The 16,052-nt window shown below is 40.1% G+C and overlaps 2 protein-coding genes across 3 annotated transcripts in view; one reads left to right on the top strand and one right to left on the bottom strand.

The window, feature by feature from the left end:
- LOC147302712 (NACHT, LRR and PYD domains-containing protein 12-like) overlaps window positions 1–16,052 on the bottom strand; it is a 172,991-nt gene that overhangs the window by 49,387 nt on the left and 107,552 nt on the right. The window lies entirely within an intron of this gene.
- LOC147302718 (uncharacterized) lies at window positions 11,706–14,447 on the top strand. Of its 2 annotated transcripts, none has more exons than XM_086284520.1 (5): window positions 11,706–11,781; window positions 11,977–12,288; window positions 13,575–13,691; window positions 13,945–14,003; window positions 14,295–14,447. In XM_086284520.1, the coding sequence occupies exons 1-5, from the start codon at window positions 11,706–11,708 to the stop codon at window positions 14,445–14,447; spliced, it is 717 nt and encodes a 238-aa protein (XP_086140646.1). The 2 variants fall into 2 exon arrangements, with proteins under 2 accessions (XP_086140646.1, XP_086140647.1); XM_086284521.1 differs by having other exon boundaries at window positions 13,575–13,692; window positions 13,958–14,003.

Genomic DNA, 16,052 nt, shown 5'->3' with positions numbered 1-16,052 from the left:
GAAGAAGCTGATAACTATTGCATTAGTTAAACTGATTTGCATTACATTAAACTGCTGACTTGTTGTGAATGAATGATATTGTTTTATGATGCATTATACTGCTGAGTTATAAGAAATACTGTTCGCAGAAAGTTATTGTCTTATTTGTCTGATTAGAAGAGAACAGAATATACTGGAGTTTTCTGCCCCATCTCAGCAGGAGCAGATAGACGGGGAGCCAAGGTCGTAGCTTAGGCGCTGTGTGAGAGAAAGCATGTGAATGTTTAGGCTTTTTATGATAAGGTGGAGGCACCAGAGGCTATAAGAGTTTGAGCAATGCTCCACCATTTTGAGATCTGAGGCTGTCTGCATCAGTGTCCATCTCCCACGCGTGTGTTCATTAAAATCATCGTTTGACTCAACCCGACCGGACCAGTGTTGTTATTGTGGTTTTTTCTCTTGTCTCCATCCCCAATATTTTGAACCATAACATTTTGGGGGCTCGTCCTGTGGTATTGGGGTGGAATTTAAAAGTTTGGACGGTCCGAGGTTGTCGAACGGACAGGCACGAGCCAGTGGTCTTATGTGAGTGGGCATAAGCCGGCTTATCTAAAGGTAAGGCACTACCTGTTGAATTATTTCCAAAGTGTGCCAAATTGGATATGACTAAATTAAAGTCTACTCACTGAAATTACTGGTAGAGGGTCTGTTTTGATTTTGATGAGGATCCGTGTGTGTTATGCAGTTAAAGTCGGCTAAGAGTCTTTAATGAAGTTGAAAAAGGAATTGAAAGAAATGCTGGGTTCGAGTCCCAAGGAATTGAGTTAGAGTCTCAAGTAGTTTGATAGGGAATTGGTCATTTTGTTGGTTAGAGTCCAAATTGGTTATAGAGTGGACCTGAGTGGTCAGTTTGTGGGTTCGAGTCCCCATTGACCTCTAGGTGGCACTTGCCTTAGTCATACTCTTGTTTTAGGGCGTTGACTGGTGTTTCAAATTGTTATAAATTATTATAGAACGGCGGTTAGAGTCCGCTAAGAAGCGCATAGCCCGGAGGTTACGCTCCCTCCTGGCCGTGGACGCGCGGTCTTGACCTGTCGGCGAACAGGGTTAGTTCAGTTTGGCTTATCTGTGGGGTACAGGGCATCCTGAAATAAGCTAGGAGTTAGAGTCTCCTCACCGTTTGGAACGGTGTGATGTGCTTTTTTGAATACTGTTAAATTGAGTTAGGGACCTTAGGGATTAGGCCAGATAAAGTTAGAGTCTGATACTGGTTAATTGATTACAAAAAAGTTGGACTTTCTTCGGTTGGACCCGTTATGGTTAAATTTGTCGAAATTGTGTAGGTGCTCTTTAGAAATTAGGTCAGAAACTGTTCCAGAAGTAACAGATACTGTTTGATTGATTACAAAAAAGTTGGACTTTCTTCGGTTTCTTCGGTTGGACCCGTTAACTTAAATTTGTCGAATTTGTTAGGCGCTGAATCTGTCAGGCCTGTCAGTGGTTGTAAATATAAGACGTCTTTGTAATATAAAATAAAAGAGTTTTGCCTGAGCTTTGTGTGACCCTGTGTGTGACGACAGCGCACTGCAGCGCTGCGAGCTATTTTTAGACTGTGTGTGAACATGCAAATGAGCTGTGGAGCGCACAGAGGACTTTTGTTGCTGTTTAGCGTGTTTTTGAGTTTTATAATTATGATTTGCAAATAATGATACATGCCTGTAATTAAAACGCTGATTTTGCTGATTATAATACTACAGATAAGGTTTTGAATGACTACGCTGAATGTTTGATGTTCGGCTGGGTTTTGATATAGAAGAGACAAATCGAGCATGATTAAGACCGGCACGTCAGCCGGCAGAGTAAGATTGTGAGGAAAATGATATTAAATAAATCTCTCAGTGTGTTGATACAGGTGGCTACAGGCCTGGACCAACTGCCCCCACAAGCACAGCGGCCGAAGCAAATTATAGTAATGGAAACCACACTCAGCAAGAATCAGCAGCTGTGGAAAAGACAGCAGCTAGCAGAGAATTAAAGGAGAAATTAAGAGAAGCTTTAACACATAAAATTGGGGCCAACAGACTTGTGGAGGTTGGGAAGGCTTCCGGAGCATCACAACAAAAGGTGAAACAAAAACACACACAAGCAGAGTAATGTGAGAGAGAGGCACATGTTAGAGAAATGCCTTGTTTGAGGAAAAAACGTTAAATTAGCCCACCTACAAACGCACATACACGCAATGAAGAAACAGCTTACACTCATGAACACGTGAAGATTTTCCAGCAAGTTTAAAGCAGTGAAACTTAACATACACCCGCCGTTAAATAATAAAGTTTATCCACTACTAACAAATAAACTCTCTGGGTTGCAGGACAACAACTTAACTTCAAAAAAAAAAAAAAAGGCACTGGTCTGACCAACCAGTGATAACACGACAAATTTAGTGGTTAGAAAAGTCAAATTGTGACATGTTTTCTGCTGATTGATTAATACAAGTGATTACCAGATGAAAGAAAATTCCAATTTTTGTGCTTTTAAACATGATCTTAAGAATTTTAACATGTACCTGTGATGTCCTGTCAGCTTGGTGGGTCATGAGTGGATTATATGGTGAGAAAAAACAAAAAAAGGGGGAGAGAAGGCTGACACAGGGCCTGGTCCCGTTGTTTCTCCCCTCTCTGAATAACGCAGCCAAAATAACATCATTTTCCTGTTCATCTGTTTTTGTTTTGTTTTTGTTTTGTTTTTTCTCTTTATGCTTGATTACAGGCTGCTTTGTCGGCCCTGAAAGCCGAAGCTGACCCTGGACTCCTGCTCTCCCCCCTACCATCTTTGCTCTCTCCTCTACCATCTTTGATGTGACCCTGACCAAATGCTAAAGCAGCTGGACCCACAACAACAACTTGAAAATGTCAACAGTGCTGCAGGAAAACGATCTCATGCAGCGGAGACGGAGAGCGTTAAATCCAAGGCCCGTTTCACTACACGGGGAGATTTCCGTCAGCGTCTCTTCTTTCTGAGAAGACTGAGAAAGGCCCGGCTCCCACCACCGATTCTGACCACCTTCTATAGAGGAACTATCGAGAGCATCCTGAGCAGCTGTATCACTGTCTGGTTCGGGAACAGCACCATGCCGGACAGACAAGCTCTACAGAGGGTTGTGCAATCAGCTGAGCGCACCATCCGCTCTGAGCACCCTGACCTGCACTCAATCTACAGCAGGCGGTGCTGGACCAAGGCCAGGAAGATCGTGAAGGACCTCAGCCATCCCAACAACAGACTGTTCTCTCTGTTGCTGTGTACGTGACAAATAAACATCTGGATTTGGAAAACGAGGCATTCGCAAAGCCAACAGCATTGTGCCTGATCGGACACACCCCTCTCACACACTCTTCACACTCTTGCCATATGGAAAAAGACAGCTTCAGCTGACAGAGCTGTGATGAGACGCCCATTAAGCCCAGATGAAAAGTGAGGCCGAGCAAAACAATGCTGACCTTAACCACTCTGCATTAAAACTGTGCAGGACAGTGACGGACCAACAATGATCGTCGGGCAGCAAAAAGGGCGTGCCAGAGACAGGAGGAGTAACTGAGGTCAGGAGGCACCTCAGAATGGACAAAACACCAGGAGAAAATAAGCTGAAGGCACAGGTGTCGGGGCTCGGCCAGGAGCTGACCTCTGAGAAGAGCCGAACAGCAGAGCCGCAAAAGGCCGTGGAGCAAAGCAAGGAAAACATCGATGGACTTCAATCTGAAGTGGACGGAAAAGATTCTGAGGTTTCTGCCCTCAGTAAGAGCTCAAGGCATCAGAGCAGAAACTGACCATGGCTCAGGAGGAGCTGGCTGATAATCGAACCCATCAGGCTTGGAGTCCCAGACACAGGACTTGGAATCAGGCCGGAGCTTGCTGGAGCAGGAGGTCGCCAAACCTGACGAAGAAGCTCCAACAGCAGGAGCAAGCCCTGAAGGAGCTACAGAAGAAAAAGGGTCAAGTTAAGGAGGAGTGGAACAGGGAGAAGTTGCAGGACACTGGAGAAAAGCACTGCCTCAATTGGGGCCAGAACCAGTATGGACAGAACTTTGAGCAGCAGCACCAACAGATGCAAACAGACTGAAAAGGAGGAGGGCAGGACCCCAGGGCATGCTTCAGGCCGTGGTTTACCCAGAACACCAGAACAGGAAAGTGATGAACACAAACACCCACACAAACACACACATCTACATGCATTGACTCAGAATGAAGAGAAACACACATATGAACATATGCACTCGTTGATTGAGTGAGAAATGACACACACACGTGCAAAAAAAAATAAATCGAAATGCTGATTCAACTCACTGAGGAGTGATCCACACACACACATTTACAAGCTTGTGCAATAAAGAGTGATACACACACGCTGTTGCAATGAAGAATGCTTTACTAACAAATGCTGCACACAAACATTCAAATATGGAGTCGGTTACAACAACAAGAAGCCATTGATTGTTTATTGGTTAAATGCATTTCATGCCACACAGAGGGCATCTGTGTAGATTTAGGGGACAAGGTCTAAAGTAGTTTGGTTGTGAAAACAATGTCTGTGCGTGATGTCTGTTTATGGCTCAAGGCCTCCACTGAATTGTTTACTGTGCTTCACACAGCCTGATAAGGAGCAGTGGTACAGAGTGAAAATGATGAATTAACGGTGTGAGTTTTATTTCGGAGAGAATATGAAAAGGTTGTGTTGATTTGACTCAGTTGTTTAAGTTTCTGCCAAAGCAAAACATTTGTGTGCAACCAGTGTCCACTATTGAATTAAGTCAATCCAACATGTCTTTGTCAGTGCAAAAAGGAGTTACGGTACCTGTATGCCTACACAATATAGTGTGTGAAGTTTTGGTTGATCTTTGGGTTTTGTTTGACACTAGGTTGATTCTATCAGTGAGGTTTGGATTGTTCTCTTTCTCTAACATAGAGAAAGAGGGTTTGATCTTTGGACATGTTTGTAATGGGCCCCAGTATTTGTTATTATATGAGTGTTTTATTGGTTACGTTTGTTTTTGCTTTTGTTACAGTGCACTGAGATAAGAACATCAGAGAGGTGTGATCCACCGGTGGTGATATTTTGGTATCTTGTGAGTTCCTGATTTAACAAATCAGCTCTTTAATCCAGGCCTGAGAGATTGAACTTTAAAGCGCTATAAAATATTCTTACTGAAAACAGTCGCAAAGTATTTTTCTCCATGATTATAATGGGCTTGGGAGAAATTCACTTATATGGGACATTGATCACATGAGAAGTCCTGAGCCTAAAAGGATTGCAGCGAGTCGATCCAGTCCAAAAAAGAAAAACAAACAAACAAGGAGCTGTTTCCTTTAAAATGATGACGTCATCTTGCTGGTGATGGAGGCTCGAATAGGTTGCGCGTGAGACTCCATTATCAGCAATATCTGGTATGAATGTGTGTGGATGTATGCATGTGACTGGACTGTGACGGACTGACGACTAAAAGTTTTAACTGACTTGGTACTGAGACAAAAACGGTACCGACTTTAGGATTATTGAATGTCCACAGACAATTCACCCAGCCTGTAAAAGAAGGGTGGATGTTTTGTTTTTGCAAGAACAGAAGGATGACAGAGACTAAAGAGTTGTAGTTTCACAGGAGTGTGAACTGCAGGCTGAACCCTTTGGTTGCTAATTTTGAGTTACTGATGTTTGCATTAAGAAAATTGTGTTTTAGTAGCTGTGTTTCGATTAATGTATCATATTATATGGTGGGGAATGTTAAATGCTAAAGTGAAGAAAAGGTTTGATTCCACTCATGACTGAACATGTTATTATTAACCATAGTGGGTCACTGTAAAGAGTCAATTAATTTTTATAGAGGTAAAAAAAAACAACAACAAAAAAAAAAACCTCCACCGAGGTCTATGAATAACAGGGGAATGATAGACAGCCACACTCAAAATGGAGATATGTAATGATAAACACTGGTCCCCGTCTTTTGGGCGCTTTCTTGAAGTAGTCAACAATTTAAAAGTAAGATAAAATAACAGGGGCATGTGCTGAGGGGTGGTGCTGCACAAGAACAAGAGTAAAATAAAGAGAATATTGTTTTCAGTTTTGAGAAGTGCAAATTAAAATGTACCATTACACTCAGAGGATCAATATGAAGCTTGATATATGTCAATTTTGAATGAAGTACATGATTGGTGACTGTTCTGTCCTGAGCTTTTGTTTTTACAGCACCCGCTTGATCACACCAACAGTTTCTCACCACCGAAGAGGGGTACTTGCAAAAAATAGAGAATGGGGAGGAATATCATCAAAACTGGAAAAGGTAATCCCCAAAGGGGGTGATAACGCCATAACTTTCACTTATGGTCAAATTCTCAAAATTTGACCCCGAACTTGAAAAATTCTTCAAACATTTAGAGACAGAGTGGAGGTTTAGATCAACACATGTCACAAACCACATAAGGCTGGAGCATTTGAATCAAAAAGGTGAATTGATACGCAGCAAAATGTTGATCATATTGATTCCAGGGTGCAGAGAAGATTATTATTATTAAAGACAACAAATGAAATAACGAAAACTAGAAGTGGAAAAATTTGCGTTAACGGTAATAAAATCAAAACAAAAAGGAAAACTAACTAAAACTGTACTGAATGTTCACAAAACTAACTAAAATTAACTAGATTTATAGCAAAATGTGTTTAGTTGCATTGATGTGTGCGTGCCCTGCAATAGTAAAGTCAAGGCAGTACGTTAGTCGAGTCGTCTGTGTTGCTGCTCCGTCCACGCGCAGAATCATGTCAGGAAAAGTCGGGAGAAAGCGCCAGAGTCCAATTTAGGATTACTTTGAATATGACTGTTTTTTAGATATAGCAAGAGTCTTGTAGTGGAGAGAGACACAATGTCCTCCTGAGACCCAGGGAAAGAAAAAAGGGAAAAGTATTTTCATTTTTTTCTTTTTCTTTTTTCTTTTTAAGATAAATCAAGTGCTGGGACGGTAAAATAAACACATTACAAAAACAAAATTGTTTTTAACTAATTTTATTTAAATTTTACAACATGTGCACTACAGTGCACAAGTGGAGTTCATTGATCACGAATGTGAAACTAACAACATTCAAGAGCTATTTAAGAAGATTACATGTTCCACTGAAATTTTTGTAAGCAGGATATTAAAACTTATTTATATAACAATATCATAAAAATGTAGATCAGGGATCAACTTAGAAGTCACTGACACTTCACTAGCTGTAAGCCATTGGTTCAGGAATAAGTGATTGCACTGGGCTTTCTATTTCACAAAAGTCAATTCATTTATGATATCTGAGGAAGTACTGTGATTTTTATTTTTATTTGGAGACACAAAGGAACATTTGGCACTTCCCACATCTCACATATGTTTTACTGTTGCACCCATTCTACAACTGAAATGCCTTGGACTGTTAACCATTTCAGGCAAGTGGAGTGAACCATATTTTGTCATGTTCTCCGTGAAACTAAATGAGCCTAATTCTTAAAGACCCCTCAAATCATTTACTAGATGTTTATTCTTTGAAAATTAATAAAAATCTGAGTTTAACAAAACATTTTAAATGTAAATATCAAGCTTACCTTTCTTTCTTCCATAAAATGTGCTTGTGGGCACGTCAGCCATTTTGAAAAGGTGGGAAAAACAATTGGCAAGGCCACACCCCCACACATGTGATATAATTTTAAAGGTACTGTTGTCCTCGCTAAGAAACATCAGGACTTAGAGGAGTGGCAAGTAGAGTATGAGAGCTACAAGCAAAAACTAAATGTGTACTACAGTGCGCAAAAATGAATTACTGGGCCATCAGGGGGTCATGAGGGACATTTATGACACGAAAAATCCCACAAACCTTAAAGTGCACTTGAAAAGCTCACACAAGAAGGTTAACCTAGCTTACCTTGAAGAGCTCCCCCACTCAACCCGCATCCCCCGAAAACAGCTAACCCCAGATAAGGCAGCGTGATGTATCCCGAGATAAACAGGACTGGGACATCTAAATAAATGTGTGAAACAATCGCCTTCAAAAAGGTTATCAATTCACTTCAACCAAAATTAGGAACACTCGGTGCGGCAAGAGTTAATAGTTATTAGTCTCAAGACCCAAGGATAACCAGAAGAGCATGATTGATATGATGGAACTGAGATTTTGTTACACTTAATTTTTGCAAAACACAACTAAAACTAAACTGAAACTAAGGATTTTCAGGAAAATAAAAACTAGACTAAACTAGCAAAGAATTGGTAAAAACTGATTCCAACTGGTAAAAAAAAATTGAAAATCTGGAGGCAAAACTAGAAAAAACATAGAAACTAATGAAAATTGCAAAATAGTTAAAACCCTGGGGCGGAGATTGGCAGATCTGACCAGGAAATGTTATAAGATGGATTGTCAGGACAGTCAGCGTTAAAGCCACTTTCAGTCCATACTAGGATGGCATTGGACATCTTCGGGGCGGAAGAGAGTTGGTGTGACCAAGGTGTGGTTTGGCTTGTTTTATGTATATTTGAGATCATATGGCTCTGGATGGACCAGTTACCAGGGCATGGAAGGAGGACAGACTCATTGACTGAGGAGAAGGAATTTCCTGGGATTGGAGATCCTCTGGGTGAGTGGTTGATTAAAAGCATGCATAAAATAGAAGTTATCTGTTGTTATTGATTGGTAATAGATTGATAATTGGCCACATTTACAGCTGTATTGACTTGTTGTGGACGTAGTCGACTTCAGGTTTAAGCACTCTAATTAACAGGTTGAAAATAGTGACATTAAAGGAAGAATATGCAGCGCCACCCTGTCAGACGCCAGTGATGGTGGAGCTCACTGATGAATCAGGTGAGCTGGATTCATGGCTGATTCAAAACTAAGATCCCCCTGCTGTGGTCAGGAAGGGGAGAACAGGGGGAAATAAAATTTAAAAGAGGCATTTATAAACGTTTATGGGTCAAGCGAAACGGGATAAAAGGGGGTGTTTTACTGTTATTTTAATATCAGCATTATTATTGTATGAGAATCATGCAACAAGTATTGCATCGATGATCATATATTGAAGCTTTTGACCTTATACTAACATCTGTGTTCCTGTGATGGTTATAACCTCTGATGAATCTTCTATTTACAGGTGTTAGGATAATGATATAATTTTTATTGCAGGTGTAACCATGATCATTTTTATACATATTGCAACTTGTTGCTCATTGTAGAGTTGTGCTCAAGTTAATAAGGGTTAAAAGCTACAGTCAGCGCGAATGTCTGACTGATCTATTGAGGGAAAAGGCTTCGAGCATAGAAGGCCGCACGCGCTTACAAAACACTGATATCATGTTATTCTTTGTGATCTTTTCTTCAATTATGTCTTTAAGTTTAGTTTAAATAGTGGCAGTTAATTAAACGACATTTATTAAAATATTAAATACCTGAGTCAGAACATTACACGCAGATCACCTTAACGATCTGGGAAACCTTGTAGCTGCCTAACCTTTTCTTTTAATGTTCTAGCTCCGTTGATTTGACACATGGGGATGTGTCAAAAAAAAAAAAAGGGGGGGGGGAAGTTGAGCTTTAACATCAAACAAGGATTATTTGAACATTTTATAACTTCATTTGTGTCTTTAATACCTTAGGAATGGTAAAACTTAAGCTAATAGCGGCCCGAGAAGTTTCCGGTCTTTTGTAGAGAATCAGTAAGAAGCATAAATCATTATTTCCATGTGTAAGCATCAATCATTGAAATGAACTGAATAGCGTTTAGAAGATTTGTTAATTTCTTTGTCTTTTGTTAAAAAGAGGGGTTTCAATAATGTTCAGACACACCTTGCAAATGTGCTTATAACGAGTTGGCACTTGGTCTTTTGAAGGTCATAAGCTTCGTTCGGCGTGATGGTCCGGACTGATATATTGCAGGTATTGACTTTGAGTGCAGAGGGCTAAATGCAAACACGCTTACACACACATAGGATATGATTAGAATAAGTCCCTGGAACATTCTGAATGTTTTTAAACCAATTCTGAATCACTAGAAGGTCAGTAGATAACAACATTAGATTATTAGGGTTAGGAAGAGAGGTGTTTTGGTTTTCTGTCTCTTACAGAGAAAGGAACAGACACCAGACGAGGTCACAGATATACGAGGATCCTCCGCAGCAGAGACAGACACAGTGACTGCCAAGACACCAACTGGGTCCAAGGGTCATGGCGTTTGGGCTCCAGCTAGTCACCACAAAAGGATGGATCCCATAAACACAGCAATAACCATGAAGGGGTTGGCGGAAATCCGGGAACACCAGACCAACGAAGTTCGAGAGGCTCTTGGGCAAAAAGGGGGACACCTTCCTGTTCCTTTTTCTGGAGGATACACAGATTGTTGTTTGAAATCGGGGCAGAATAATCCCCTGATCTGTGCCACGACTGAAGGGTTGTCTAACCCCTGAGGTTGAAGAATGAAGAGCAGAGGATCACCCAACTGGACGACACTGGTAGCTGCAGCAATAACATAAAAGGCTAAAAGCTCCTTGGACAGAGGTTCTAGTCTGAGTACGTCTGGAGGGTATAAGGTAGCACCAAATAAAGCTGTGGGAGACCTGGGGAGTGTCATCTGTACCTGCTATTGTTGGAATAATAGTTTGTCTTGCATCTGAACTGCGCAAACACAGAGGTCATCCCACATATGGTTCGCCCCTCAGGGGGACAAAGGACCTCAGGAGTGAGAAGAGATGAACCCAGCCACACTGGATTATGGGGTGCTGATGAGCTCATTATTCTAATGAGCTCATCAGGGGGAATTATTAGATTATAATATTATTTTATGCCATGTTAGACCCCTAATTAAAGATGGTGAATTATTATGTAGTTTTAGTTGGCATTATTCTCCTGAATTAGAAGAAGCTGATAACTATTGCATTAGTTAAACTGATTTGCATTACATTAAACTGCTGACTTGTTGTGAATGAATGATATTGTTTTATGATGCATTATACTGCTGAGTTATAAGAAATACTGTTCGCAGAAAGTAATTGTCTTATTTGTCTGATTAGAAGAGAACAGAATATACTGGAGTTTTCTGCCCCATCTCAGCAGGAGCAGATAGACGGGGAGCCAAGGTCGTAGCTTAGGCGCTGTGTGAGAGAAAGCATGTGAATGTTTAGGCTTTTTATGATAAGGTGGAGGCACCAGAGGCTATAAGAGTTTGAGCAATGCTCCACCATTTTGAGATCTGAGGCTGTCTGCATCAGTGTCCATCTCCCACGCGTGTGTTCATTAAAATCATCGTTTGACTCAACCCGACCGGACCAGTGTTGTTATTGTGGTTTTTCCTCTTGTCTCCATCCCCAATATTTTGAACCATAACACACGCTATTTTAGTTTAAAATGCTTATAATGTTATGATAAATGGTAGTTTTGTTGTTACTTTTACAATATTATCCATCCTTCAGTTTCAGCGAACATGACAGTTAGCAGTGTAATAATTCCTCTGTGATAAAGAAAAACTAGCCTGTTTTCTTTTTGTGTGGGAGCTCGCACAGTGTTTCAACTTTACAGCCTTTTAATATGAAAGTCCTGTCAGTACACTTCCTTTTTACATCATTTCACACTTGCCCCGTGAAGGGCAACAGTCTGACGTCTGCTTAGCCAGGAGAGCTTCAGCTTGTTTCTTTCCGCACATCTTCCTCTTCACTGTCGGTGGCTTACAGACATGTTAACAAGCATGGACGTATCAAAACTTTGCTTGATTTTGCTGTTACCACTAGCTGTGTCCCATGATGCTGAAGGTAATACAAGGAAACTATTTTCATTATGCATTATTAATATTTTTAAATTTATAACCTCCTTGCTTTTAGTTTAAACTAAACACATTATTATGGGATTAAAAAGATGGTTTAACATTCACAAAATATAGAAACTAAAGTCCTCTCTGACACAGGCTGAATCTTGTATTTACCGTATTTTGCTGTCCCTGTTTACAGAGACTGTTGTGAAGACAGTCAGGAGAGAACACGATGTCACTCGGATTTGCAACAAGGAAAGTCAGACTACTATTGTTTTGATTATCTGTAAGATCAAAAGACAGAGGGACACAGGAGGAGAGTGTCATCTGCTGTATCGACACGGAGAGAACGTTACTCAGGAATGTGACCCCAGGTTCTCAATAACAAAAGAAAATCAGACTGCCTTTCTGGAGCTGACCAGTTTAACACCAGCTGATAGTGGGAACTTCACCTGTGAGTGTACAAACACTGAAGGGACATATATTGTCCATATCAGTGTCACTGTGGAAGGTAAATGCATTTTGGTTTCTTTATCTGACACAGTTATTCAGCACTGTGTTAGCATTGTATTGACCTGCTTATGTGTTTTTTATTCTTGTAATTTGTTCATTTCTTTTCTTCTTATTTTCACTGACAGCAGTTTAAATACTCTCACTGACTCATTTATCAGGTACATCTTTGAACCGAGTTGGACCACCTTCAGCCATCAAACATGTCTTCATTTTTTGTGGCACAACAAGGCGCTAAAAACATTCCTCAAAGATTCTCAAGACATATTGAAATTACATCATCACACAGTTGCTGCAGATTCGTCAGCTGCTCTTACTTGAAGCAAACTTTCCGTTCCACCACATCCCAAAGGTGCTCTGCTGGATTGAGATCTGGTGACTGCGCAGGCCGTACATGATTTGAGCGCCGTGACATGGTGTGGTATCCTGCTGGAAGCAGCCATCAGACGATGGGTATTTTTTGGGCATAAAGACATGAATGTGGTCAGCAACAACCTTCAGGCAGGCTGTGGTGTTTAAATGATGCTCAGTGGTTACTACAGGGTCCAAAGTTTGCAAAGAAAATCCCCCACAGAGCATTACACCACCAGCAGTCTGAACTGTTAGAAATCAACTCATCGGGCAAGGCATCGTTTTTTTAGTCTTCTGTTGTCCAGACTTGCAAACTGTAGCCTCAGCTTGCTGTTGTTAGAGGACAGCAGTGATATCCAGTGTGGTCCGCTCTGCCTCAAGGTTTGATGTGTAAACAGCATTTTTACCCAGAGAATCACAGCTCACTGGATATTTTCTATTTTTCAGACCATTGTCTGTGAACAGAGATGATTGTGTGGGAAAATCCCAGCAGATCAGCAGTTTGTGAAGCACTGGGACCAGTAACATGTGCCATGTTGCTCTGTTTGAGCATTGATTTGCTGACATTTTATTATTTTATTAACCTTTATTTAACCAGGAAGATGAAGCTGACATGTGATTGACAAATGAAATGAACACTGAAATATTTGTGTTACACCCTGAACAAGTATACCTCATAAAGTGGCCAGTGAATGTATATAAGCAGTTGGACCAATTTCAGTTCATAGTAATATTCAGAAAAGATGCAAAAGAAGAAGAAGAAGACAAAAGAAAAGAGCACAGTGACAATATTTAAAGCTCTGTGGTTATAAAACTGGGGTTTCATTACTTCACTCAGAGTTTCAGTAGACGTAAACTGTGTTTGATTTGTGTTTTGATTTCCAGGAAATGAAAGTAAATGATTTTACTGACAAATGCATCTTTTCAATGATTTAGACACAAACGAGGCCCACACTTCAGCAGACAAATCTTTTTCCGTTTATCTGCCCGGTGTTGTGATCATCTTTATAACTGGAGTTATCGTGGGATTTATCTACTGGAGGAAAAGTAATGGGTGAGACTATTTTTGCTGCAGTAATTCAAAGATGATATAGATGTAGAGAAAGTAAAAGGAAACATCACATTTCAATAAATGAGAATTCGGTGTGTGTTAAACATCATGTCTAGAATGAACACTTTTTATCCTTCCAAAAATAATTATCATTATTAAGAGAGAAGATAATATAAATGTAGATGTTCTTACTTGATTTTTCTCTGTTTGAATGTGAATAGTGTTACACTAATGCTGACATCCTTTCTTATCAACGTGGCTGCTTAAGGTCAGGAACATCTGGAGTGTCTGTACCTGAAAATCCCAACGGTTTGGTGAGCAATTTATTGCTACGATCTACAGCAGCTAGTTAAAAGTTTGCCAGTAAACATAAAACATGTACATTTATGTTTTAGGATGTTACTTATATAGATAATTACAGATTAGTGTTATAATACTATTAGTGCCAACTTCAGTGTCCTTTATTTTGTGAAGAAGCTCTTACAGAAATGAGCAGAAACATTAAATAATCCAGGCAACAGATGGAGAGATTTAAAGATCAATAGAGTGTGTGGGTAGACCGGGTTGAACTTGATTAATACCTAAAATATTTCACTTTTCTAAAGGATGACGATGAGCCAGATCAGCCCTATACAAACCTTCAGCAGCCATCGAGTGATTCCTACCAGACTCTCATCTCAGTGAACCATCAACACGACAACAAGACACGCTCAGCAAGAAGCACAGGAACTGTGGGAGTGGATAATAAAGCTCTATGAAACATTTTAAAGTATATAAAACTTTAGGTGACATACTAATATAATAATATTCATATATTATAATAAACGTCCATCTTTTCACACTGGATAGTTGTTTCCCAGTAATGGAGACCATTCAGTCATAATACTCCAACTCGGGCTCTCAGATTTAATACAATACAAACACAATAAACTGTGGCAAACATGACTCTTTGTATCAGACTAGTTTTGTTTTTGAACAAACATCTCATCATAATTTGAACACAATGTCCATCCAGATAAACAGAGAGATCAGTCTGGCTTAAACAATGTTGGTGGTTTACCTTCTACTGTCCTTCCACTTTTATGCACTTCTATTTTAGACATAGTAAAAGTTTCAGTGTAGACACAAGAGGTGAAATAAGGAGGGTGCAAGTCTTCCTGCTTTCACTATAGTCTACCTCACACTGTCAGCCACAGTTACTTCCTCACCAGCATGACTGCACGGAAACTCTGCTTTCTCCTGCTTCTGCTTGTGGTTTTTAGCAGTGAAGGTAAATATATATAATTAAAAAAGAAAAGCTGTAAAGCCAGGTGTTTAAGAAGAAAGCTTTAGTTAGGTTAGTGAAATAATATATGTGATTGATTTTCCCACAACAACAAATATATAGAAACTATAATCCCGATTTTGTTTCATTTTAACTGGAACAATTTATAGAGACTCTTGTGAAGACAATTGGAAAGAAACCCGATTCCACTCAAATATGCAGCAAAACAACTCTGAATATTACTGTGATGATACTGTGTGAGATCAGCACAGAGAGGAGCCGAGGAGAACAGCGTCGTCTGCTCTATCGTTACGACCGAGGCTTTATTCATGGCTGTGACTCCAGGTTCACACTGATCAAAGAAAATGAGACTGTGTTTCTCCACCTGCTCAACTTAACATCTGAAGACAGTGGGAACTACACCTGTGAGTGTGGATTTCGTGGTGGATTGTATGTTCTCCATCTCAGTGTGACTGTGAGAGGTAAAAACATTTTCTATTTATACCCACACCGCAGATTCAAGGTGGATGTTTGGAACTGCGTTAACACTTTCTTTTCTGTCATACATGGTTTGAGGTCGTCATTCCCGCCTGCAGCGGATTAATGAAAGGTTTCAGTCAGGAGATGAACATCTGGAATGTTTTTAAGCTCTTCTTCTGGCTAATTTGTTTAAAATTTCATTATAAAACTGCTCCAATCACAACTTTGGTGTTATTTCATCAGTGAAGTGTTTGAATGATGCAATTGTAACTCTAATGTAATGAAAAGATAAACATGTTTTCCACTTTAATATAACAGGTTAATGCAAATTTCGTGACTTTTCATGTTTTCAAAATGAAGTTTTTTTGTGTGTGTGGCAACATTCAACAGACGATGGAGATTCTTCTGGCATGAAGTTCATGGCTACAGTTCCCATCATTTCTGCTGCTGCTTCACTCATCAGTGTGGCTGTGATAACCTGTGGTTACAGCCTGAGGAGAAATCCTCGCAGGTGAAAACTTTTACTGACGCACTTAAACTCATGAAATGACCCTTTGAAATCACTTGAGCACATTACTGCATACAGCAGCCACTGTGGTGTTCAAAGTATCTCATAGGT

This window comes from Aulonocara sp. 'chitande type north' Nkhata Bay, linkage group LG23 (genome assembly GCF_057382095.1).
Source record: "Aulonocara sp. 'chitande type north' Nkhata Bay isolate Kocher_YH1m ecotype deep benthic linkage group LG23, A_spYH_male_GT1.1, whole genome shotgun sequence".
Taxonomy (NCBI): Eukaryota; Metazoa; Chordata; class Actinopteri; order Cichliformes; family Cichlidae; genus Aulonocara; species Aulonocara sp. 'chitande type north' Nkhata Bay.
This window is presented reverse-complemented; position numbering and strand designations above follow the sequence as displayed.